This window comes from Sander vitreus, chromosome 2 (assembly GCF_031162955.1).
Source record: "Sander vitreus isolate 19-12246 chromosome 2, sanVit1, whole genome shotgun sequence".
In the NCBI taxonomy this organism is placed as follows: domain Eukaryota; kingdom Metazoa; phylum Chordata; class Actinopteri; order Perciformes; family Percidae; genus Sander; species Sander vitreus.
In genome coordinates this window covers 2642753-2667752 of record NC_135856.1, presented here as the reverse complement: position 1 = coordinate 2667752, position 25000 = coordinate 2642753, and the positions used below count along the sequence as shown (strand labels likewise).

The 25000-nt window shown below is 45.7% G+C and overlaps 1 protein-coding gene across 2 annotated transcripts in view; it reads right to left on the bottom strand.

Annotated features, from left to right (window-relative positions):
- The window catches only part of LOC144532264 (sprouty-related, EVH1 domain-containing protein 2-like), a 34383-nt gene that overhangs the window by 8242 nt on the left and 1141 nt on the right, over positions 1–25000 (bottom strand). For both annotated transcript variants that reach the window (XM_078272936.1, XM_078272945.1), the window contains exons 2-4: positions 8286–8460; positions 2024–2192; positions 161–225 (exon numbers count right to left, since the gene is read on the bottom strand). In XM_078272936.1, the coding sequence (XP_078129062.1) occupies positions 161–225; positions 2024–2192; positions 8286–8460 (409 nt within the window). The remainder of the gene's footprint in view (positions 1–160; positions 226–2023; positions 2193–8285; positions 8461–25000) is intronic.

Below are 25000 nucleotides of genomic sequence, written 5' to 3'. Positions count from 1 at the left end.
TGGGTTTTTATTTACACTCTCCTGACACAAAGAGTTTAATATTCCCCCCCCACATGTAAACATATTAACACATTACAACATTAAAACAACACGTAGAGACAGATAGAGACAGGAAGGCATCCTCCGTGTGTTAACAGCTGGAGGAGGAAGAGGTTCTCACCATGAAGACGTCATCGTCGCCGAGCTCCGCCTCGTTCTGCAGCGTCGATGAGGACGTGGTCGACCCTGGGCGACAAACGAGAGGGACGGTACGGTTATGTCATCACCTGCTTTCACGCCAGCAGAAGTTACGTTAAAACCTCCAGACACTTCTGTCACTTTTCCCGAAGTTCTTTGTCGATTTTTTCTGCGTTTTCCCCCCCCGACATTTCTGTCACTTTTTTCAGTGTTCTTTAAATCATTTTTTCTTTTCTTCAAATGCTATAAAATCGTAACCTGACTCCAGATGGATCGCTGCGCATTTGCTCGGCATATCCATCTGGGAACTTTCCGTTGGAGAACTTTTGGGAAGGGGCTAAATCCTGGTTAGCTGATTGGATAAACCATCTGTCTATCACCACCTATGTTGGTGATGGACGGGCCAAATCAACCAATCAGATCAACGAAGCTAGCTAAGTTAGTGCAGCTAGCTAAGTTAGTGAAGCTAGCTAAGTTAGTGAAGCTAGCTAAGTTAGTGTAGCTAGCTAAGTTAGTGAAGCTAGCTAAGTTAGTGTAACTAGCTAAGTTAGTGCAGCTAGCTAAGTTAGTGCAGCATGCTAAGTTAGTGCAGCTAGCTAAGTTAGTGCAGCTAGCTAAGTTAGTGTAACTAGCTAAGTTAGTGCAGCTAGCTAAGTTAGTGTAACTAGCTAAGTTAGTGCAGCTAGCTAAGTTAGTGAAGCTAGCTAAGTTAGTGCAGCTAGCTAAGTTAGTGCAGCTAGCTAAGTTAATGAAGCTAGCTAAGTTAGTGTAACTAGCTAAGTTAGTGAAGCTAGCTAAGTTAGTGCAGCATGCTAAGTTAGTGCAGCTAGCTAAGTTAGTGAAGCTAGCTAAGTTAGTGTAACTAGCTAAGTTAGTGCAGCTAGCTAAGTTAGTGAAGCTAGCTAAGTTAGTGTAGCTAGCTAAGTTAGTGCAGCTAGCTAAGTTAGTGCAGCTAGCTAAGTTAGTGAAGCTAGCTAAGTTAGTGCAGCTAGCTAAGTTAGTGTAGCTAGCTAAGTTAGTGCAGCTAGCTAAGTTAGTGAAGCTAGCTAAGTTAGTGCAGCTAGCGTTAGTTTGACTTCAAGGGCCGCCATTGGATAGTCCTTCAACCAATCAGAGCAACGATCCGGGTGACGTAGCAGCGACAGCGGCATCAAAGGGTCCGGTGGCCGTCATGTTGAATGTAAACAAGAAGCTGCTCGCCGTCGCTGCGCTATCGTCATCACGTAAAGCCCGCCTCAACGGTTGTGATTGGTGTAGAGCCCGCCTCAACGGTTGTGATTGGTGTAGAGCCCGCCTCAACGGTTGTGATTGGTGTAGAGCCCGCCTCAACGGTTGTGATTGGTGTAGAGCCCGCCTCAACGGTTGTGATTGGTGCCTCGATTTGGAAACATTGGAAATGGGCTTGAATGGGCTCTGTAGTGGAGTAACTAAAGTAACTAGTAACTAAAGCTGTAACAGATGACTGAGAACTGAAGTACCCCTAGGTGGACACGTACCCCCTGCAGTCCTCCAGAGTACCCCTAGGGGACACGTACTCCCTGCAGTCCTCCAGAGTACCCCTAGGTGGACACGGACCCCCTGCAGTCCTCCAGAGTACCCCTAGGGGGACACGTACTCCCTGCAGTCCTCCGAAGTACCTCTAGGGGGACACATACCCCCTGCAGTCCTCCGAAGTACCTCTAGAGGGACACATACCCCCTGCAGTCCTCCAAAGTACCCCTAGAGGGACACATTACCCCCTGCAGTCCTCCAAAGTACCCCTAGGGGGACACGTTACCCCCATTTGAGAAACACTGGTCTAGTGGATGGAAGGCATTGGTCGTAAGTGTGTGTGACTGGTGCGTACCTTCTGTCAGGTCCTCCAGGGCCTTCCTCACCCCACGGTCGAATGCTCTGGCATCGGACGGGCTCTGGAAGGTCAGACCACACTTCCTGTTGTCCACCTTCCAGTGGTGGAACGTCGGCGTGGCCTTCGTGTAGACCAGATCCTTCTTTAGGAAACACTCCAGGATCACCTGCAAAACAATCATCCCACAAATCAGATGGAACGACCTGAATAATGAACATTTAAGTGCTCATATTAACCTTTTTGGCTTTCTCCCTTTCCTTTATTGTGTTATATATCTGTTTTTGTGCATGTTATAAGTTTACAAAGTGAAAAGTCCAAAGTCCCCCCCAAAGGGACTTACCATCTCCAACAGAAAACACTGTTCACAAACTGCTCCAAACAGCTCTATTGTAGTCCAGCCTTTACTTCAGAGACAAACGTGGTCACTTTGGAACACACGTTATAATGCTCGCCTAGCTGCTAGCATGGCACGCCCTCATACTCTGCTTCTGACTGGCTAGTAGTCCTTACCTAGGTACTGTCAGGGCACGTCCTCATACTCTGCTTCTGACTGGCTAGTAGTCCTTACCTAGGTACTGTCAGGACACGCCCTCATACTCTGCTTCTGACTGGCTAGTAGTCCTTACCTAGGTACTGTCAGGGCACGCCCTCATACTCTGCTTCTGACTGGCTAGTAGTCCTTACCTAGGTACTGTCAGGACACGCCCTCATACTCTGCTTCTGACTGGCTAGTAGTCCTTACCTAGGTACTGAGCATGTGCGACTGCCAACAAAGATGTTCCAGCAGTGAGAGGTCTCACTCTGTAGCTAAAACAGAGACCTGAACACAGGGTGAAAAGAGGAGCTGCAGCAATGAGCAGTACAACTAAAATATGGTGTTTTTTGAAAAAGAAATGTAAACCTATTCTGATATAACCTCTAAATACAATTATGAACCTAAAAATGTGCCTAATATTAGCACTTTAAAGCCTCTGAACCCACACTGGTGACTCTGTATAGGTTGAAGTGGGCCGGAACTTAGATGGGGATTTTTTAGATCACAAATATTTTCTAGCAGTAAGAATGATATAGCTGCATGGCCGCTGGAACAGGGGTGCTGTGAAAAATAAAAATAAATACATTGAGATTCACTACTTTATTGTCATATACACTTCAGTGCACACAGCCAGGGTCTGAAACACACAGACATCATCAGCTCTCAGATGAATATATGCACTATTAATCAGAAGCAGAATCAGAAATACTTTAATAATCCCAGGGGGGAATTACTTTCGTTACAACTCCAGACATACATACAACATATTTACATACAACATATACTATTATAACAACATATAATATGAATTAAACTTCATAATAACGCTATAACAATGCAATCAATTTGGACAGCTGGCATGAACCTGAGTCACTGCACGTTTATGTCACACGCAACTCTATTAGCTCCAAAATCCTTTTACGCAGACCACAAGGAAATAATCTCGTTATGGAACAGTTCTCCACATCCATTACGCAAAGAACACACGATCAAAATAATGATCCATCCCCACCACATGGCAAAAATACTATAGTGTACTACTCACAATTGCTTGGCTAGTCAAAGCTGATCCCACTTGTTGTCTAAAAAATAAATGCTATTATGCTCTTACTTTGAGCTACACTCAGGGTGCTCTGGTTACAGGTGTCCAAATGTCGAGGTGCGCTCTGGGGTCGTGGAGATAAAGTCTCTCATGAGGGGACGAATGTCCAGGGAGTTCAGAATGTCTGTGTGGGCATGCATCAGCGAAAGGTGTGTGAGTCTGTTCTGGGTCATGGTGCTGCATACCCATGTCTTCAAAAGACGCAAGGCGGAGAAAGTGTGCTCGGATGAGGCCACGGAGATAGGTAGGCACAGACATAACTCTCTGAAAACATGGCTCTTGTTTGTGGCTGGAGCTTTGTCAAACATGATGCTACATCTTGGACTGTGACACACTTAAACCCTCTGTCTTTTGTGACATCGGCAAGCTGCTTGGCGATGCTTGGCCTAAGCATTTTGAGCTGGAGTTCAAGGCGTTCTGTGTCAAGCTCCTCCGGGAGCTGAAGGGCCTCCAGATTGACGCTCCTTCCCTCTGCTGCTTTGATAACAGCCCTCTCTCGCTTTGCGGCAAGCTTCATACTGGCCTGATCAAATCTTCTGTCCAGCTCCGCCGATATCACATCAATAGCCTCGAAAAAAAGCTACGTCGCCAATCCACTGTTTGTGCGCCATGCGCCACTGCCTCTGGCTCTCTAGTTTGGCGAAGGCGAGCTGGGGTTTTACTCACTCTAGGGGAGGTGGTGTCTGGCATTTTCAGGGAGGTTTGTAATGCGCAGGTTTCAACCTTGCGGATCAGCTCGTCCACAACTGCATCATCCTGGAGTGTGGCTATTTGTTCTCTCAGCACACCTGTGCATTCCAGTGCACCTTGCGCACTTGCTGTGGCACTCTGTAGGCTTGTGGCAACTGCTTCACAGGGCTCGAACAGGGCATGGCAGCATAAAAGACCGAAATATGTTCTCCCTTTTAAAGCCTGTTTGTAGAGTCCCCCGATCTTTGCTCTGCTGTCCCCCCTGACACTCTTGTCATCCTTCAGCTCGTGCAGCGTAGTCAGGAGAGTGGGGTAAGCTGCAGTGACGCGTTTAATGGACACGGTCACGGATACACCACCTTGTCGGGCAAAGGCCTAAGATGTTGACAGCAACCTCATCACAGCCAAAAAACGATTGGTAGAGCTGTTTTCGCTTTGATGACGCTCTTATCACAGATGAGACACCCTGAGCAAAGTTCAAAGTATCGGCCACAAGAAGAATCAATGGAGAATCAAATCCAGTGAGTGGTTGCTGCAACGCACATAAAGTGAGTGCGGGTTTAACTCTTTAAGCCGAGCTTGCACGCCTGAAAAACACCCTGACATATTAGCTGCTCCATCAAAACAAAATCCTGCGATGCGTTCAATGGGGATGTTTAGTCTTAAAAAAATATCCTTGATGCAACTGAAAAGAGCTTCTCCAGTGCTGTCCCGGGCGTTATAAAATCCCAAAAACACAGTGTGAGGCTCCACGCTGCTGTCAACATATTTCAGACTGCAGGAGAACTGCTCAGTGGTGCTTATGTCAGTTGTACCGTCAGCTGTGAGGCCATAAAATCGGCAGTGCGATGAGCGGGCAACGATTTCCCTCTGGATAGCATGAGTAAACTTTTCAATTATTTCATTTTGTATAGCGTCCGACATCCAGTTGTCTCTTCCTTCTATCCACTTTCTTTCTTCAGGGAGATCATAGGTGCGCTCCAGCATCAATTCATACGGTATTCCTTCGCGTGCTGTGTCGCCCCTGAAGGCAGTTCCCTTGCTGCCAATGAATCGGGTGGTCCTGAAGAGAAGCTCCAAACAGTGTCGGGCAGTAGCCTGCTTTCTGGCATGAGCGCTGGATAAGCGAGCATCTATGGGGGACGTCATCCTAAGCGGCCAACTTTTGTATTGACTCTCTGTGCAACTCTGATCTCTCATGCTCGTTACATTTTTCAGTGGCTTTACGCCAATTTGAAAAGCTGGCATTCACGAAGGGGTTGTCTTTCTTAAATTTGTCTCTAGGTATGACTTTTTTTCTGCTTTCAGGCAAACAAAACACAAAATATGATCAGTCTCTTCCATATAATGCAGCCACTGCCATCTAGCAAACCAGGCCGGTGCCACAGAACGTGAGAACGTTTCATTTCCACAACGCCGGGCAGGAAATTTGAAACTGGATGTTGGCTGGAAGGGCTCGTGTAATCCAATCACGCTGGGTTGGGTGCTGTAGGTGCTGGGGCTGGGCCTGCCGGTGCACTGCAGGCAGAGGCGGGCGGACAGTCTCCTCACTCAGGCAAATCCGAGTGAGGAGGCAGGTAAATCCGTTTCTGTGCCATATTTCCTCCTCGTTTCTGTCATTAGACTATGTAAATGTCTGCTGCTGCCATGGATGGATGTATGCTGCATGGAACGAGCGGGAAACCTCTTTACTCAGCGACCACTAGCCTGCCTGCCTGATGTTGACAACGTAACTTCCGAACCTGTGTTGATTAGGCCTCAAAATAATGAAATTAAAATCCAAAATACACATAATAGCCTACGTGTGTCAATCATTTCCTAAAATATTCATAAGGGATTTATAAATTATGCAAAATATTTTTAATACATTTTTTAAAAAATCTCCCTCTCGCCAATAGGGGGTGCTGCAGCACCCCCAGCACTCCCGCTTCCTGCGGCCATGTATAGCTGTCATTTGTCCCGCCCTAACAGGAGCAACAAAGCTAACAAAAGACTCAAGAAGATGTCAATCAATCGTTCTATAGACACTAACAGTCCTGGGGCACACCTACAACAATGGATTTTAAACATTTAGGGTCCTATCTTGCACCCGGCGCAGCGCAAAGCCCGACTCAAGTGTCTTTGCTAGTTTAAGACCGACGCAGTTGTCAATTTCCCGTCCAGCGCCCACGTCGTTTAAATAGCAAATGCACCTGCGCCCATCTGTGCGTCCATGGGCGTGCTGGTCTTACAGGGAGGTGTGTTCAGGTGCATTCTGGGCGTGCTGGTCTTACAGGGAGGTGTGTTCAGGTGCATTCTGGGCGTGCTGGTCTTACAGGGAGGTGTGTTCAGGTGCATTCTGGGCGTGCTGGTCTTACAGGGAGGTGTGTTCAGGTGCATTCTGGGCGTGCTGGTCTTACAGGGAGGTGTGTTCAGGCGCATTCTGGGCGTGCTGGTCAGGAGAGCGGGGTTCACGTCCCGCTTGTCACGCTTGCTATAGTCGCTTTTTTCTTTCCTCCCGCGTGTCACCGAACCGTATGCCCACCTACGACCCTTTCCTAAACATAACTGCGTCAAAAGGGACGGCAATAGTCCCGACAAAACGCGTTTACTTATAGCGCTAAAGGGACGGCAATAGTCCCGACAAAACGTGTTTACTTATAGCGCTAAAGGGACGGCAATAGTCCCGACAAAACGCGTTTATTTATAGCGCTAAAGGGACGGCAATAGTCCCGACCAAGCGCGTTTACTTATAGCTCTAAAGGGACGTCAATAGTCCCGACCAAGCGCGTTACTTATAGCGCTAAAGGGACGGCAATAGTTCCCGACAAAACGCGTTTACTTATAGCGCTAAAGGGACGGCAATAGTCCCGACCAAGCGTGTTTACTTATAGCGCTAAAGGGACGTCAATAGTCCCGACCAAGCACGTTTACTTATAGCGCTAAAGGGACGTCAATAGTCCCGACCAAGCGCGTTTACTTATAGCTCTAAAGGGACGGCAATAGTCCCGACCAAGCACGTTTACTTATAGTGCTAAAGGGACGTCAATAGTCCCGACCAAGCTCGTTTACTTATAGCGCTAAAGGGACGGCAATAGTCCCGACCAAGCACGTTTACTTATAGTGCTAAAGGGACGTCAATAGTCCCGACCAAGCTCGTTTACTTATAGCGCTAAAGGGACGGCAATAGTCCCGACCAAGCACGTTTACTTATAGCGCTAAAGGGACGTCAATAGTCCCGACCAAGCACGTTTACTTATAGCGCTAAAGGGACGGCAATAGTCCCGACCACGCACGTTTACTTATAGCTCTAAAGGGACGGCAATAGTCCCGACCAAGCACGTTTACTTACAGCGCTAAAGGGACGGCAATAGTCCCGACCAAGCACGTTTACTTATAGCGCTAAAGGAGACTTTTAGCGTCAATAAGAACGACAAAGGCACCTGACCAAGCGTCCATATTTTACGAGATGAGTGTTTTAGCTGAAGCTAATTCACAACACCTAGTAGGGCTTTTGGTTAAAAATAAAAATACAGATTCACATTATTAAAAATAAGAGAGAGATGAAATAAAATGGACTGAAATTAAAAAAGAAAGAAAGTATACAGTGTACAATGTAAAAACTCAATATGAGAGCAATATTTTTCCTGAATTAGCCACAATTTGGTATCTTTTTCTGAAGGTGGCTAATGTTGGGATACATTTCAAGTGGTCTGGCAGAGAGGTCCATAATTGTGCCCCTTTTACTGAAAAGGCAGTTTGGGCAAATGATGTTCTACGGAAAGGGATACTACAATTACCTTTTAACGCTGCTCGGGTGATGGTTCTTTGCTGTCTTGTTATTGTTTTGCAAGCAGCGTTATTTAGGCATTTGAAGACTCTCTATGGTTATAACTGTGTATGTATGTGTATATGTATGTCTTGTTATTGACGTGAAATGCGTCCGCACCAACCTGCTTGTCTTTGAGGCGTTCTCCGTGAATGAGGAAGCTGTTGCGTCCCAGCAGTTCGCTCGCCAGCAGCCTGCACACGCCCACTTTGCTCAGGCAGCCGTCCTGCGCCAACCAGCCGCCACTCGAATCGTCTCTGGTCATCACCACCGCTTTGACGCGCACAATGTAGCTGTCACTGCAACCGACCAGAGAGACACAGTTAGCGTGTTGACCCGCTAGCTTAGTGAGCATTCAATTCAGTTCAATTGTATTTATAGTATCAAATCATAACAAGAGTTATCTCAAAACACGTTACAGATAGAGTAGGTCACCCACACTCAAAGGTATATCCTGATCAAAAATAACTCCTAGATTTCTGACAGTAGTACTTGAGGCCAGGGCAATGCCATCCAGAGTAGCTATATCTTTGGATAATGAGTTTCGGAGGTGGCACAATAACTTCGGACTTTAACATCAGTAAATTGTAGGTCATCCATGATTTTATGTCCTTAATGCATGCTTGAAGTTTAGCTAACTGACTGGTTTCATCTGGCTTGATTGATAGATATAATTGGGTCTGCGTAGCAGTGAAAGTTAATTGAATGTTTCCTAATAATATTGCCTAGAGGAAGCATATATAAGGTGAAAAGAATTGGTCCAAGCACTGAGCCTTGAGGAACGCCATGGCTCACTTTAGCGTGCCTGGAGGATTCATCGTTAACATTCACACCAAGGAAAGCTTTCCAGCCATTTTCTGCAGGGTGGTGCAGCGAGAGGGGGGGGGGGGGGGGGGGGGGGGTTGTCAATGAAATGGTTCTGCCGAATCCAAAACCGAATACCGAATCCTACTCCCAGTAACTGTCCTTCCTTTGCTGTACCTGAAGTTGCTGCATTCTGGCTGCTGTCTGTAGATCCCTTCATGCTCAGCTCGTATTCTTCCAGATGTTTCATACCAGATGTTGTAACAGCGGTGATGTTGTGTATTGTTTAGGGTCCTCGCCACCACCAGACTAATCAGCATTGCAGATTGAACATGTAGCTGGACTTGAATGGCCTTCTTTTGACTGAAAGTACTGCCAAACAACCCTTTTTCTGCTCACCAGTTCCATTTCCACTTCCTCTCAGCCTGCTGCATTGAAGCTCCACCTACGTAAACACCTTCCTGTAATCAACGGCGCCGTCATTACGTCGACCAGCGTAGCGCGGAGTGCAAGCGTAGGGGTCGGTTGGGTGGAAAAAAATTCTAAGGTTCAGCAGAAACCCAAAACCATCAAAAAGCCCAATATTCGGCCAAATCCGAAGCCGAATCCTGGATTCGGTGCATGCATCCCTAGTTAAAGACAAACAAGAACAGTCAAGAAGACTGAACTGTTGTAGAGTGAAGAAACAAACAATGATGCTGCAAAATGCTCAATCTGACTTAAACAACACGACTCACTCTGGAATTTGAAATTGATTATTGTCTTTCTTTCTAATCAAGACTTATTGATCTCTCTGGTGGCTGATGAATGACAATTTTGGGAGCTAAAAATGGTGTCACAAGTGGGACACAAGTGGGACACGATTGAAAAACTCTGGATTAGACCAACCAGTGTGGAACAAGTTTTGTGTCATTGACTACGTTTACATGCATATAATATGCCGGTTATTGCCCTTATTCCAGAAAAAACATATTCAGACTAAAACATATGATTTTTTCAAAGTGTTCCAGCGGTGGCGGACTTGTTGGAGCGTGTGAACACACCGTCCCTCTTTCTTTCCTTCAACCAGCTTCTTTAAAAGGTCGTCGTTGTGATGTCTGTGCATATCCAAAAACCTGTTAATACCCAAGTCTGTGATAAAGTTTAAAAGTGGCCGTAGTGTTTCTCCTACTTTTTTGGCCGAGCATCTGTACCGCAGCCCTGCAAACTGTCGGCTGGTCGGCTGGTCAGCCTTAAACCAAGCCCCCAGGAAGAGCGCCATGTCTAAAAGCCACCATGGGCTTAGCGGATAACGGTGGTACTGCACCCCATGGCCCAGAAAGACTTTTCACATAGACTTTGCATGGCGAAAGAAACGTCTATATTTCAGCAGATCATTTGTTTCGGGGTACATCAACTAACCAGCCCGAACAAGTAAAGGGTCCTTGTTTAAAACGTCACGTTTTTAACATTTTTAACATTCACTAGTAGCCGAATCCAGAGTTATTAAACTAGGTTTGACGAACGCGCATAATGGACGCGAGCAGAGCTGCGGGACTGCGCCCGCCAGCTCACATGACTGTTCTCCTGACGTCCTGTAGCTGTTATAATGGAGACATGCTCACATGACTGTTCTCCTGAGGTCCTGTAGCTGTTATAATGGAGACATGCTCACATGCCTGTTCTCCTGACGTCCTGTAGCTGTTATAATGGAGACATGCTCACATGACTGTTCTCCTGAGGTCCTGTAGCTGTTATAATGGAGACATGCTCACATGACTGTTCTCCTGAGGTCCTGTAGCTGTTATAATGGAGACATGCTCACATGACTGTTCTCCTGAGGTCCTGTAGCTGTTATAATGGAGACATGCTCACATGACTGTTCTCCTGACGTCCTATAGCTGTGATAATGGAGACATGCTCACATGACTGTTCTCCTGAGGTCCTGTAGCTGTTATAATGGAGACATGCTCACATGACTGTTCTCCTGAGGTCCTGTAGCTGTTATAATGGAGACATGCTCACATGCCTGTTCTCCTGACGTCCTGTAGCTGTTATAATGGAGACATGCTCACATGACTGTTCTCCTGAGGTCCTGTAGCTGTGATAATGGAGACATGCTCACATGACTGTTCTCCTGAGGTCCTGTAGCTGTTATAATGGAGACATGCTCACATGACTGTTCTCCTGAGGTCCTGTAGCTGTTATAATGGAGACATGCTCACATGACTGTTCTCCCGAGGTCCTGTAGCTGTAATAATGGAGACATGCTCACATGACTGTTCTCCCGAGGTCCTGTAGCTGTTATAATGGAGACATGCTCACATGACTGTTCTCCTGAGGTCCTATAGCTGTTATAATGGAGACATGCTCATATGACTGTTCTCCCGAGGTCCTGTAGCTGTAATAATGGATATAGCTAATGGTTGTAATTAACCATGTGTTCTATTAATACGTCCATGGTATTATCTTATGATACACCTGAGGGATGTATGTATGCTGTAAAGCCTGTAACATGGATGTAACGTCATGTATGAAGCGTTTCCCAAGCTGGCGGGGCTATCGGCTAGTAGCTATTAGCGGTAGCTAGCATGGATGTATTAAGATAATGATAATACCATAATTAGCTATATGCCTACATAACGTTACTACAGACATAGCTAGTGATTACATCGCCTTAGTTCTCTCTTATGATACATCCAAGGGCTGTATGCTGTAAAGCTTGTAACGTGGATGAGGGATGAAGCCATGGATGAGCTCTGTTCACGAAACTGCAGGCTAACCTTAATAGCTAGCTAGTAGCTAGTAGCACGACATAATGATTAAATCTCCTTGGTTGTCTAAATACATCCATCGTTTATTTAGATAAGCATGTAAAGGATCAGGAACAACGAAAACACAATGTTTAAAGTTAGTGACAATGAAAACGGCACGTTCATGAGTTCGCCACTTGTAAGAGACACGAGAGAGGAGCTCATGAACGAGCATCTTGCTAACGGTTGCTACAACATAAACAAACTGTTGCTGGTGCGCATGTCCATCGTGACGTCATGGGCCAGTCAACGCGGAAGAGCCAAGCTCCATGTTTGCGTTATGTGCTTTTGAGCAACTCTCATTGGAACGTATGGGGCTTCCCGCCGAACGCTGGATCCAGTTCTCTTAATACATCCATGCCTTAAACAGGCAAGAGGCCGTAAACTGTCACAAACTGTAGTAAAAAACCCTGATTGAGACGCAGATCTTGAATACGTTGTATACATGTCTAAATAATGCCTCTAAATCCTGAATAATACCAGAATATCACACATATGTCTTAGTCAGAAAATGCTTTAATCAGAATATACAAACGCATTATCCTGTATCATAATAGACTCCTACTGGTCTCCGTCGAAGTCTATGGCGTCGCTCTGTCCATTTCTTTCACCGTCTATGGCTAGAGCGAGCTGCGTGTGATCGTTTATGTTCACAGTCTTGTTACTTTGCCGTTTCAAAATGTTTTCTTTGCGCCAAATCAAATGTTTCGTGGTCAGGATTCATCTCGTAGCTGGTTGGTTTGAACCAAGTTGGCTAGTTGGCCGCCTCACTGTCTTGCCAATAATGACGTTAAATCAAACCCTTGAGTGTAATATTGCGATGATCAAACAACGGTTACCAACAAAATAAAAGTTATAATCAAACTGTGGGGCAGTTCGCTCTCAAAATAAAGAAAAAGCAACAGTCCCTCCCTGTTTAGTCAGCCAGTCAACTCCAGCTAACGTTAGCTTTGTAGAGATCGTGGGATTTCCCAAACTGAATAATTACCGCAAATATAAACACCAAGCTGCTTTGCTAGCTCAATTTTTAGATGAGATTAGATTCATTATTATATAACCTTTATTGTCATTGTGCAGAGTACAAGTACAAAGACAACGAAATGCAGTTTGCGTCCAACCAGAAGTGCAAAAAGAGCAGAAAAATGCAACGTGAAATACAAAATATAGACATGTGGTGCATAGACAGGACGAGAAATGTGGTGCAGTGTAGCCAGTAGTACGCAGTTGGTTTACAGGAGGTGGTTTAGAGTAATATCAATTAAATATAAATATGAGCAGTGTATTAGCAGTTCCCTTATAAGAGCAGAATAAATATGGCTATGAGATATGAACAATGTATGAACATTTATACAGATATGTGCAACGTAGTAGCAGTGACATTATAATAGTAGTAAGAATAATGTAGATATGTGTTTAATATAGATATATGCACTATATTAACAGAATATATTAAAAGAAAAACTGAATAAATATGGATATTCAGTATGAACCATATATATATATATATAGACAATCTTGTTCTAACTAAGATATCTGCTGAAAAAGATATTTCTTCCATGGAGAGATTTAGACACCGTCCGCGACGATTTCCTGTCCCTGTATAACGTTAGCAAATCATTTCTAATAAGGGAAGAAGGTCCACTCTCTCGTTACTTCCGGCTTCTGAACTGGTTGCAGTTCCACTCAGTTTCCATATAGGGGGCGCTCACAGGCCAGTGCAGAATGAATGGGACTCTATGGAGCTGTACCCCTCAACATCCACTTTTCTCAGGATATCATTTTTTGAAAGGGGAGGCTAAGAAAATACACACTGCTGGGTGTTAGATGTTTTTAAAGTGGCGGTTTTTGTTCTAAAAAGCCTTTTAAAATGTCAATGACGTCATACACATATACGGCCAGAGATGCTGCTTTACGGCAAGCTCTGAGTCACTTCCTTTGTTCTCTCGAGGCATCGACAACACAGCTGACAGGTTAGTCTCTCTCTGTTAATACAACACAGCTGACAGGTTAGACTCTCCCTGTTAATACAACACAGCTGACAGGTTAGACTCTCCCTGTTAATACAACACAGCTGACAGGTTAGACTCTCCCTGTTAATACAACACAGCTGACAGGTTAGACTCTCCCTGTTAATACAACACAGCTGACAGGTTAGACTCTCCCTGTTAATACAACACAGCTGACAGGTTAGACTCTCCCTGTTAATACAACACGGCTGACAGGTTAGACTCTCTGTTAATACAACACAGCTGACAGGTTAGACTCTCTCTGTTAATACAACACAGCTGACAGGTTAGTCTCTCTGTCAATACAACACAGCTGACAGGTTAGACTCTCCCTGTTAATACAACACAGCTGACAGGTTAGACTCTCTCTGTTAATACAACACAGCTGACAGGTTAGACTCTCTCTGTTAATACAACACAGCTGACAGGTTAGTCTCTCCCTGTTAATACAACACAGCTGACAGGTTAGTCTCTCCCTGTTAATACAACACAGCTGACAGGTTAGTCTCTCTCTGTTAATACAACACAGCTGACAGGTTAGACTCTCCCTGTTAATACAACACAGCTGACAGGTTAGTCTCTCCCTGTTAATACAACACAGCTGACAGGTTAGTCTCTCTCTGTTAATACAACACAGCTGACAGGTTAGACTCTCCCTGTTAATACAACACAGCTGACAGGTTAGTCTCTCCCTGTTAATACAACACAGCTGACAGGTTAGACTCTCCCTGTTAATACAACACAGCTGACAGGTTAGTCTCTCCCTGTTAATACAACACAGCTGACAGGTTAGTCTCTCCCTGTTAATACAACACAGCTGACAGGTTAGACTCTCCCTGTTAATACAACACAGCTGACAGGTTAGTCTCTCCCTGTTAATACAACACAGCTGACAGGTTAGTCTCTCTCTGTTAATACAACACAGCTGACAGGTTAGACTCTCTCTGTTAATACTACACAGCTGACAGGTTAGACTCTCTCTGTTAATACAACACAGCTGACAGGTTAGTCTCTCTCTGTTAATACAACACAGCTGACAGGTTAGACTCTCCCTGTTAATACAACACAGCTGACAGGTTAGACTCTCCCTGTTAATAAAAAACAGCTGACAGGTTAGTCTCTCTCTGTTAATACAACACAGCTGACAGGTTAGACTCCCTGTTAATACAACACAGCTGACAGGTTAGACTCTCCCTGTTAATACAACACAGCTGACAGGTTAGTCTCTCTGTTAATACAACACAGCTGACAGGTTAGTCTCTCTGTTAATACAACACAGCTGACAGGTTAGACTCTCTCTGTTAATACAACACAGCTGACAGGTTAGACTCTCCCTGTTAATACAACACAGCTGACAGGTTAGTCTCTCCCTGTTAATACACGTGCTAGAAAGAGGTTTGCTAATGTTTTAAAGACCACGCCGAAATATTCACTCTGACATTCTGGTTCTGCTTCGGATGCCGTGAAGCGGGATCTCCGATCGTAATCAGTCCTTCACTGACCAATCAGCATTCATTAGCAGAATGCTAGCGTGTTATGGGCAACAACGACTCAACCTGTAAGTAATGGAAAGGACACAAGTACTCGTTCATTCAACTTTTGACCTATAATCCATGTTGAACTTGCAGAAACTACAATCAGATCTGAGATTCCTCAACGACAATCAGGAGAAAGAGACACATTTAGCCATCTAGCTCCATAGACTCCCATTCATTTTCAACATGTTCTCATACTCATCTCGTAAAATATGGACGCCTGGTCAGGTGCCTTTGCCGTCCCTTTAGTGCTTTAAAGAACCCATATTCTGCTCATTTTCAGGTTCATAATTGTATTTTAAAGTTGTACCAGAATAGGTTTACATGGTTTAATTTTCAAAAAACACCATATTGTTGTACTACACAGCTCTCTCTCACTGCTGCAGATCCTCTTTTCAGCCGGTCTCTGTTTTAGCTACAGAGTGAGACCTCTTTTCTTCTGCTTTTGTACTATCTTTGATAGTACAGATTTGCACTGGCACATGCTCAGTAGCTCAGATGTAGCTCATGTCAGCTAGCTAGCTCCATAGACAGTAAAAGAAAGGCTGTTTCTCCACCTTCAGTCAGTTACAAGGCAGGATTAGCTGGGAGACTTCTTCTAAATGAGGGCGCACATGGAAGTAGTTCTTTAGTAGATGATGGTGAACTAGTGTGTGTTGTAGCAGTGCTTTGCTATTGAGAACGAGCTAGCATGCTAGCGTTAGCATTAACATGCTAACGCTAATGCTAAAGCTATGAGCTAACGGTTGCGGTCAGCCAGCTCGTTTCGGCTTGTGACGTCACAAGCCGTGCCGATTTTGAACAGCTCACCCAGAGACTGAAGGCAGGACACATTCAGAAACCGTATCTCACTCAGAACAGCATGGAGGGTTGTTTTTCTAAGTGTGTATGTGTGTGGAAGGAGAGACACAAAATAACTCCCCAAATCCCAGAAAAAGTGTTTTTTTCATAATATGGGCTCTTTAAGTAAACACGCTTGGTCGGGACTATTGCCGTCCCTTTAGAGCTATAAGTAAACGTGCTTGGTCGGGACTGTTGACGTCCCTTTAGCGCTATAAGTAAACGTGCTTGGTCGGGACTATTGACGTCCCCTCTAGCGCTATAAGTAAACGTGCTTGGTCGGGACTATTGCCGTCCCCTTTAGCTCTTTAAGTAAACACGCTTGGTCGGGACTATTGCCGTCCCTTTAGCGCTATAAGTAAACGTGCTTGGTCGGGACTATTGCCGTCCCTTTAGAGCTATAAGTAAACGTGCTTGGTCGGGACTATTGCCGTCCCTTTTGACGCAGTTATGTTAAGGAAAGGGTCGTGGGTGGGCGTACGGTTCTGTGACACACGGGAAGAAAGACAAAAGTGACTATAGCAAGCGTGACAATTGGGACGTGAACCCTGCTCTCCTGGGTGAAAGTCCTGTTTGACCCATCCACCCCCCCCAACCAACCTCCTTACATACTCCTCTCTAAATCCTCTCTAACTGCTGCTCTCCCCGGTGCGTTACACAAACACGCTGAAAGACGCCTTTTTCGTCGCATCAGACGCTGACAGCCACTGTCCAAACGTCCTCATTTTACGAGTTCAGAATGAGAACGGGTTGTCATTTAGCACTGGACGGTGATCACCCCCAGTGGAACTCTGGTGGAACTGCAACCACATTCGGTACAATGGGGCTGAAAAGGGGCTCAAATGGCTCTGGGTGAGCTGTCAGGCTGATATGAGCACGTTGACCAATCAGATTGTCTGGTTGGATTTAGTTGTTGTGTAATGAGTTATGTCCAATGAGAACGCCAAAACACACACACACGCGCACACACACGCAAATACACGCACACACATACACACACACAAGCATACGAACACACAAACACACACACACACACACGCAAATACATGCACACACAAACACACACACGCGCGCGCACACACAAACACACACACATACACACACGCGCACACACACATACACGCACACACACGCAAATACATGCACACACATACACACACGCGCACACACACGCATACACATACGCGCATGCACACGCGCATGCACACACATACGCGCACACACACACACACACACATGCATACACACACACACACACACATGCATACACACACACACACACACACACACACACATCACACGCACACACACACACACATGCATACACACACAAACACACACACATGCAAATACACGCACACACATACACACGCGCACGCGCACGCACACACATCACACGCACACACACACACACACACACACATGCATACACACACACAGACACACACACACGTACGCACACGCCCACACACACACACACACGCACGCACACACACGCACAGATAACCATAACAAACCCTGTCCATCGTCTGAGCTGCCTGCAGAGACCGAATCTTCACATTCAGAAAAAAAATGGAGACAGAGGCTGAATCACGTCGAGGCAGACAAAAAAAATAAATAAAGATTAAATGTTGGGATTAAAATAATTAATAAATAAATAAATAAATAAACTCTGTCTCTCTTTCTCTCTCTCTGTCTTGCCTTTTGTACTCGGACATCTCTCGTACATCCTGTTTCCTCGGTCACAGTGTAGAGGCGGTCCTCGTTGAACACAGGCTGTCAAGCTTTGCTACCGCCCGCCACATCTTCATACACACACACACACACACACACACACACACACACACACACACACACACACACACAGCTTTCCTCCTCTGTGTGATTCAGCCTGCCTGTCAAACAGATGGTGTGTGTGTGTGTGTGTGTGTGTGTAGCATGAGTCATCACTGCATTTGCTGGCAGCGTGCAGTGACACACACACACACACACACACACACACACACACACACACACACACACAAATGCAGGAGGGATTATAAACTGGAGTTTGGTTCCAAAAACCCTACATTCCAGATCCTCCATTTGCAAACTGTGACAACTTCTCTTACAAAATGACTGATGAAGATGATGTTCGATTTATTTTACAAGCTGCAGTCAGTTTTTTAGGACGCTGCATGGTTGGGTTCGTCCCTCCGACTCATCGGAACAGACGCAGATCATGTCTGCAAATACTGGGCATAAAATCTGACCACAATTTATTGAGATTTAATACAACTTGGGTCTGTGTTTTTGTAGTCATGTCCTTCATTAGAGAGTAGAATGAGTTTCAGTAGTGCATCATTGTCAAATCATTGTCGATTAATCTGCAGATTATAGTCTTGTTTAACCCAAAATGTCAGAAAATAATGAGAAATGTCCATCCCAGTTTCTCAAAGTCCAAGGTGCCGTTATGTCCTCATTTTAGTAGTTTTTCTCCATCACGTTAACTACGTGTTTAAAACTGCGACCGTTACGTTAAGTAGAACGGTCACATGATTGCGCGAGCAGCTTATAACGACCCATATTTCTGTTTCTTGTAGGGCAGTGAACTCTCGTCTCGCATAGACAAACGTGTAAGGTTGGGTCAAACAAATGCAGGACTTTCACTCAGGAGACCGGCGTTTGTGTCTCGTGTGAAACCATAAGTCAAGTGAGTTTTGCGGTCCTTAGACTGTGACACAGTTAAAACAGACTACACATCAATATTCATGGAGGCCCAGTTTGGCCCACAAACTGGCAGTTGGACATCCCTGCCCTCAAACAGCCCCGTCCTCCAAGGACACGGTAGTAAAACGGCTGCTTACATCGCTTTAACAGCACATGCAAGCATGCATGCACGCAGATAGGCAGGCAGGCACACACACACACACACACACACACACACAGACATACACACACACACAAACACACACACACACACACACACACACACACACACAGACACAGACATACACAGACAGACAAACAGGCACGCACGCATGCATGCACGCAGATAGGCAGGCAGGCAGGCACACACACACACACACACACACACACACACACACACACACACAGACATACACAGACAGACAAACAGGCACGCACGCATGCATGCACGCAGATAGGCAGGCACACACACACACACACACACACACACACGACGTCATCATCAGCGTAGAAATGTAGTTTTCTTGGAGGTCTGGATCAGCAGATGGTGTTTGGTTCGTTCTCTGCCAAACTTCTCAATGATCGCTGGCCCGTCACAAAAACAGCCACTGTACTTTCTCCAAGTCAACCGAAACAACAGCTGACCTTCAGCTGGATCGTGTTTTTTATGTTTCAGAGTTTGTTTTGTCACCGGATGTGTGAAATGTGAGCGATCTGCAGAGCGTGCTGCACAATCGGGTCGATCCAGAAATCCATCTTCCATTAGTTGCATTACGTTGCCGGTCGGACGGCGAGCCCGAAACTCAACTTCCGACACCCTCCGCTCCAGGTGAAGGCTGAGTTCAGGAGCCAGCTCCGTTATCAACAACCTAGTTTAGAGTGAAGTCATCGATCAGAGAGTGCATCTGATGCTAAACAATCCCAGGAAGTTATGATTTGGTGGTTTGTAAGTAAAAAAAGTGTACATTTTGGAAAGAGTTTTTAGACATTCAATGAATGTTTCACACTGTAGTAACGACCTGCTTTACATTGAAATATAGTCTTTGAAATGCTGTTAATATATAGTTTATATGTGAAAAAACAAACAAAAATAGCTTTGTTTGACAGGCAAAACACCAAATCAGGCTGTGGCAGTGCGGAGTTAATGTCCTGAAGAAGTTAAGGAGAAAACACAAGACTTTCACCAGGAAACAGGTGTTCATGTCCTGAAGAAGTTAAGGAGAAAACACAAGACTTTCACCAGGAAACAGGTGTTCATGTCCTGAAGAAGTTAAGGAGAAAACACAAGACTTTCAACAGGAAACAGGTGTTCATGTCCTGAAGAAGTTAAGGAGAAAACACAAGACTTTCACCAGGAAACAGGTGTTCATGTCCTGGAGAAGTTAAGGAGAAAACACAAGACTTTCACCCAGGAAACAGGTGTTCATGTCCTGAAGAAGTTAAGGAGAAAACACAAGACTTTCACCAGGAAACAGGTGTTCATGTCCTGAAGAAGTTAAGGAGAAAACACAAGACTTTCACCAGGAAACAGGTGTTCATGTCCTGAAGAAGTTAAGGAGAAAACACAAGACTTTCACCAGGAAACAGATGTTCATGTCCTGAAGAAGTTAAGGAGAAAACACAAGACTTTCACCAGGAAACAGGTGTTCATGTCCTGAAGAAGTTAAGGAGAAAACACAAGACTTTCACCAGGAAACAGGTGTTCATGTCCTGGAGAAGTTAAGGAGAAAACACAAGACTGAAAAATGTCGGAAAAAGCGACAAAAATATTAACGTGACAAAAAACGTCCAAAAAAAGCTATAAAAACTTCGAAAAAAGCCCAGTTTTTATTATTCGGGGGGATTACTCCTATGGTCCATCCCAATGTTGGAACAAAACCATACACAACACACACACACACACACACACACACACACACACACACACACACACACACACACACACACAGACACGCTAACACACACACACACACACACACACACACACACACACACACACACACACACACACACACACACACACACACACACACACACACAGACACGCTAACACACACACACACACACACACACACACAGACACACACACACACACACACACACACACACACCCTTTAACACACACACACACTTTACACACACACAGACACACACACACACACGCAGACACACACAGACACACAGACACAGACACACACACACACACACACACACACACACACACACACACACACACAGCACACACACACACACACACACACACACACACACACACACAGACACTCTACACACACACACACAGACACTTTACACACACACACACACACACACACACACACACACACACACAGACACACAGACACACAGACACAGACACAGAGACACACACACACACACACACACACACACACACACACACACACACACACACACACACACACACACACACACACTCTCTCTCTAACACACACACAGACACACAGACACAGAGAGACACACACACACACACACACACACACACACACACACACACACACACACACACACACACACACACACACACACACACACACACACACACACACACACACACACACAGACACAGAGAGACACACACACACAGACACACACACACACACACACACACACACACACACACACACACACACACACACACACACACACACACCCTCGGACCTGGTGAAATATTAACCTAGGTCTGTCACATCATATGGATACAACTATAAGATACAACGTGCCTGTTCCCAGCATTAGCACAACACTTTGCGATGGTTAGCTTGTTACCTGTGACGATATATGCTATAACGCCCTTGAGTTCCCCTAAAACACAACACTGTCTCCACGTCTGCGACCGACAGAGCTCCCAGCAGCTCAGGTGGAGGTCAGCACGGATAGAAATCCATGTTGCAGCAGGGACTCTCAGTTCCTCGCCATCCAATGAAAACCAAGAATCCTAAAATACCCAAAACAATAAAGGCAGCTACACACCGGGCCGATAATCGGCCGTTGGACCGTCTGGCGAGGTCGGTGACTCGAGTCTGTTCGGTGTGTTCGTGCCGTCGTCCGTTGGAGGAGCCGTCGGCCTTCATTTTGGCCGACCTGACATGCTCAGTCAGAGACAGGACAGTCGGGACTCACCCGGAAACCGCGAGCGGGATAAGCGTTACTAGAGTCTCTCAAAATCTGACGAAAGCGCCGCCTGCTGTTACGGAGACGTATTACGTCTCATGTCTTCGGTGTGTTTTGAGGCACTTTGTTTACCAACTCAGGGAGACTGATCAGTCCGACTGCCTTTTCTGCCGACGGTCGGCCGTCTGGTCGGTCTGTAACGGCCTTAAAGACTCCGGAGACTAGAGCCGGCCAGTCTGGATGGACGACGGATTTGCCTCAACTTTTGCTTTCTTTCTGTTTATGTTCCAAACTCCGGTCGTTTCGTGGAAAACAGCAACCAGAACCTCTGTGCTAGCAAGCTAACGTTATACGCTAAAAATGTCCAACACGTTCTCACACTCATCTCGTAAAATATGGACGCTTGGTCAGGTGCCTTTGTCGTTCTTATTGACGCTAAAAGTCTCCTTTAGCGCTATAAGTAAACGTGCTTGGTCGGGACTATTGCGTCCCTTTAGCGCTATAAGTAAACGCGCTTGGTCGGGACTATTGCCGTCCCTTTAGCGCTATAAGTAAACGCGCTTGGTCGGGACTATTGACGTCCCTTTAGCGCTTTAAGTAAACAAGCTTGGTCGGGACTATTGACGTCCCTTTAGCGCTATAAGTAAACGCGCTTGGTCGGGACTATTGACGTCCCTTTAGCGCTTTAAGTAAACAAGCTTGGTCGGGACTATTGACGTCCCTTTAGCGCTATAAGTAAACGCGCTTGGTCGGGACTATTGCCGTCCCTTTAGCGCTATAAGTAAACGAGCTTGGTCGGGACTATTGCCGTCCCTTTAGAGCTATAAGTAAACGCGCTTGGTCGGGACTATTGCCGTCCCTTTAGCGCTATAAGTAAACGTGCTTGGTCGGGACTATTGACGTCCCTTTAGCGCTTTAAGTAAACGTGCTTGGTCGAGACTATTGCCGTCCCTTTTGACGCAGTTATGTTAAGGAAAGGGTCGTGGGTGGGCGTACGGTTCTGTGACACGCGGGAGGAAAGAAAAAAGCGACTATAGCAAGCGTGACGAGCGGGACGTGAACCCCGCTCTCCTGGGTGAAAGTCCTGTCACTGTTTTTTTCTCCTATCCCAGATGGTGTAGACGGACCTCAGCGCTGTGGAGTTAGCCACACATTAGAGCACCGCTTACTAGAAGTATGGTGGACGCTACGATAGAGCTGGGCAATATACCGATATCATATCAATATCGTGATATGAGACTAGATATCGTAATATCATAATATGACATAAGTGTCTTTTCCTGGTTTTAAAGGCTGCATTACAGTAAAGTGATGTCATGTTCTGATCTCACCAGACTGTTGTAACTGTTCTGTTATTTACCTTTACCCCCTTAGTCATTATATCCACATTACTGATGATTAGTTATCATCTCTTTGTGTAAATGTTTTGTGAAAGCACCGATAGTCAACGCTACAATATCGTTGCGGTATCGATATCGAGGTATTTGGTCAAAAAATATCGTGATATTTGATTTTCTCCATATCGCCCAGCCATACGCTATATACGGTAACCAAAACTTGAGAGAGAGAGAGAGAGAGAGAGAGAGAGAGAGAGAGAGAGAGAGAGAGAGAGAGAGAGAGAGAGAGAGAGAGAGAGAGAGAGAGAGAGACAGAGAGAGAGAGATAGAGAGAGAGAGAGAGAGAGAGAGAGAGAGAGAGACAGAGAAAGAGAGAGAGAGAGAGAGAGAGAGAGAGAGAGAGAGAGAGAGAGAGAGACAGAGATAGAGACAGAGAGAGAGAGAGAGAGAGAGAGAGAGAGAGAGAGAGAGAGAGAGAGAGAGAGAGAGAGACAGAGAGAGAGAGAGACAGAGAGAGAGAGAGAGAGAGAGAGAGAGAGAGAGAGAGAGAGAGAGAGAGAGAGAGAGAGAGAGAGAGAGAGAGAGAGAAAGAGAGAGACAGAGAGAGAGAGAGAGACAGAGAGAGGGAGAGAGACAGAGAGAGGGAGAGAGAGAGAGGGAGAGAGAGAGAGAGACAGAGAGAGAGAGAGGGAGAGAGACAGAGAGAGAGAGAGAGAGAGGGAGAGAGACAGAGAGAGACAGAGAGAGAGACAGAGAGAGAGAGAGACAGAGAGAGACAGAGAGAGAGAGAGAGAGAGAGAGAGAGGGGGGCTGACGTCAGACCCGAAGGACTGCAGAGTCACAAAACATAAACAGATTTCCCTAACATTAGTTATTTGTAGTTATTTTCGAGTCCTCACTAAAATAATATGAAAATGCAGTTTAAAAAAATGAACCTGTTTGTTTTATTGTCACAACAGAACATCAAAATATATTAATGTTGCCAACAGGGACGTTGTAGAGCGCCCTCTGGTGGACCAACCCGGTCTCACGCCAGGTCGTGAAATAGTCACGTTATTTTGATATATTGATACGTTTACAGGTCACGATTTTGACGTTTATTTCGTGTACACGTCACGATTTCCGAACCTGCTCTGGGTGAAGCTACAACGGGGAAATGAGGCGCCACACGCCGGCCACAACAACGGGACGGACCGCCACATGTGGGACGCGTCCCCGGGTGCATCCCCAGGCGCAGGGGCACACAACAACGGGGAAACGAAACGCCACACGCCGGCCACAACAACGGGATGGGATGCCACTCGCGGGACGCGATCCCCGGTCTCCGGGGTGAAAGTCCTGTGTTGTTTGACCCATCCACCCCCCAGACCAACCTCCCTGCGCGGATTAGTCGTTCTGTGATCACGAAATATGCTTCCCATTGAAATACATTGCGAAAACAACGACATTATCGTGTCCTGTCTGGACAAACTATGCAACGCCAACACTTATAATATGATTGAAGGGGGTTTCGTCCGTTTTTTATTTTATATTTAGCATTATATAACATTATAAATGCCGATACCGTTTGGAAAATGCCTAATATCGGCCTGCCGATATATCGGTCTGGCTCTATTCCTTGATGCCCAATCCCTTCCTCTGTTTTTAATAAATGAAGGACAACATGTAAACATGCTATTCATAAAGA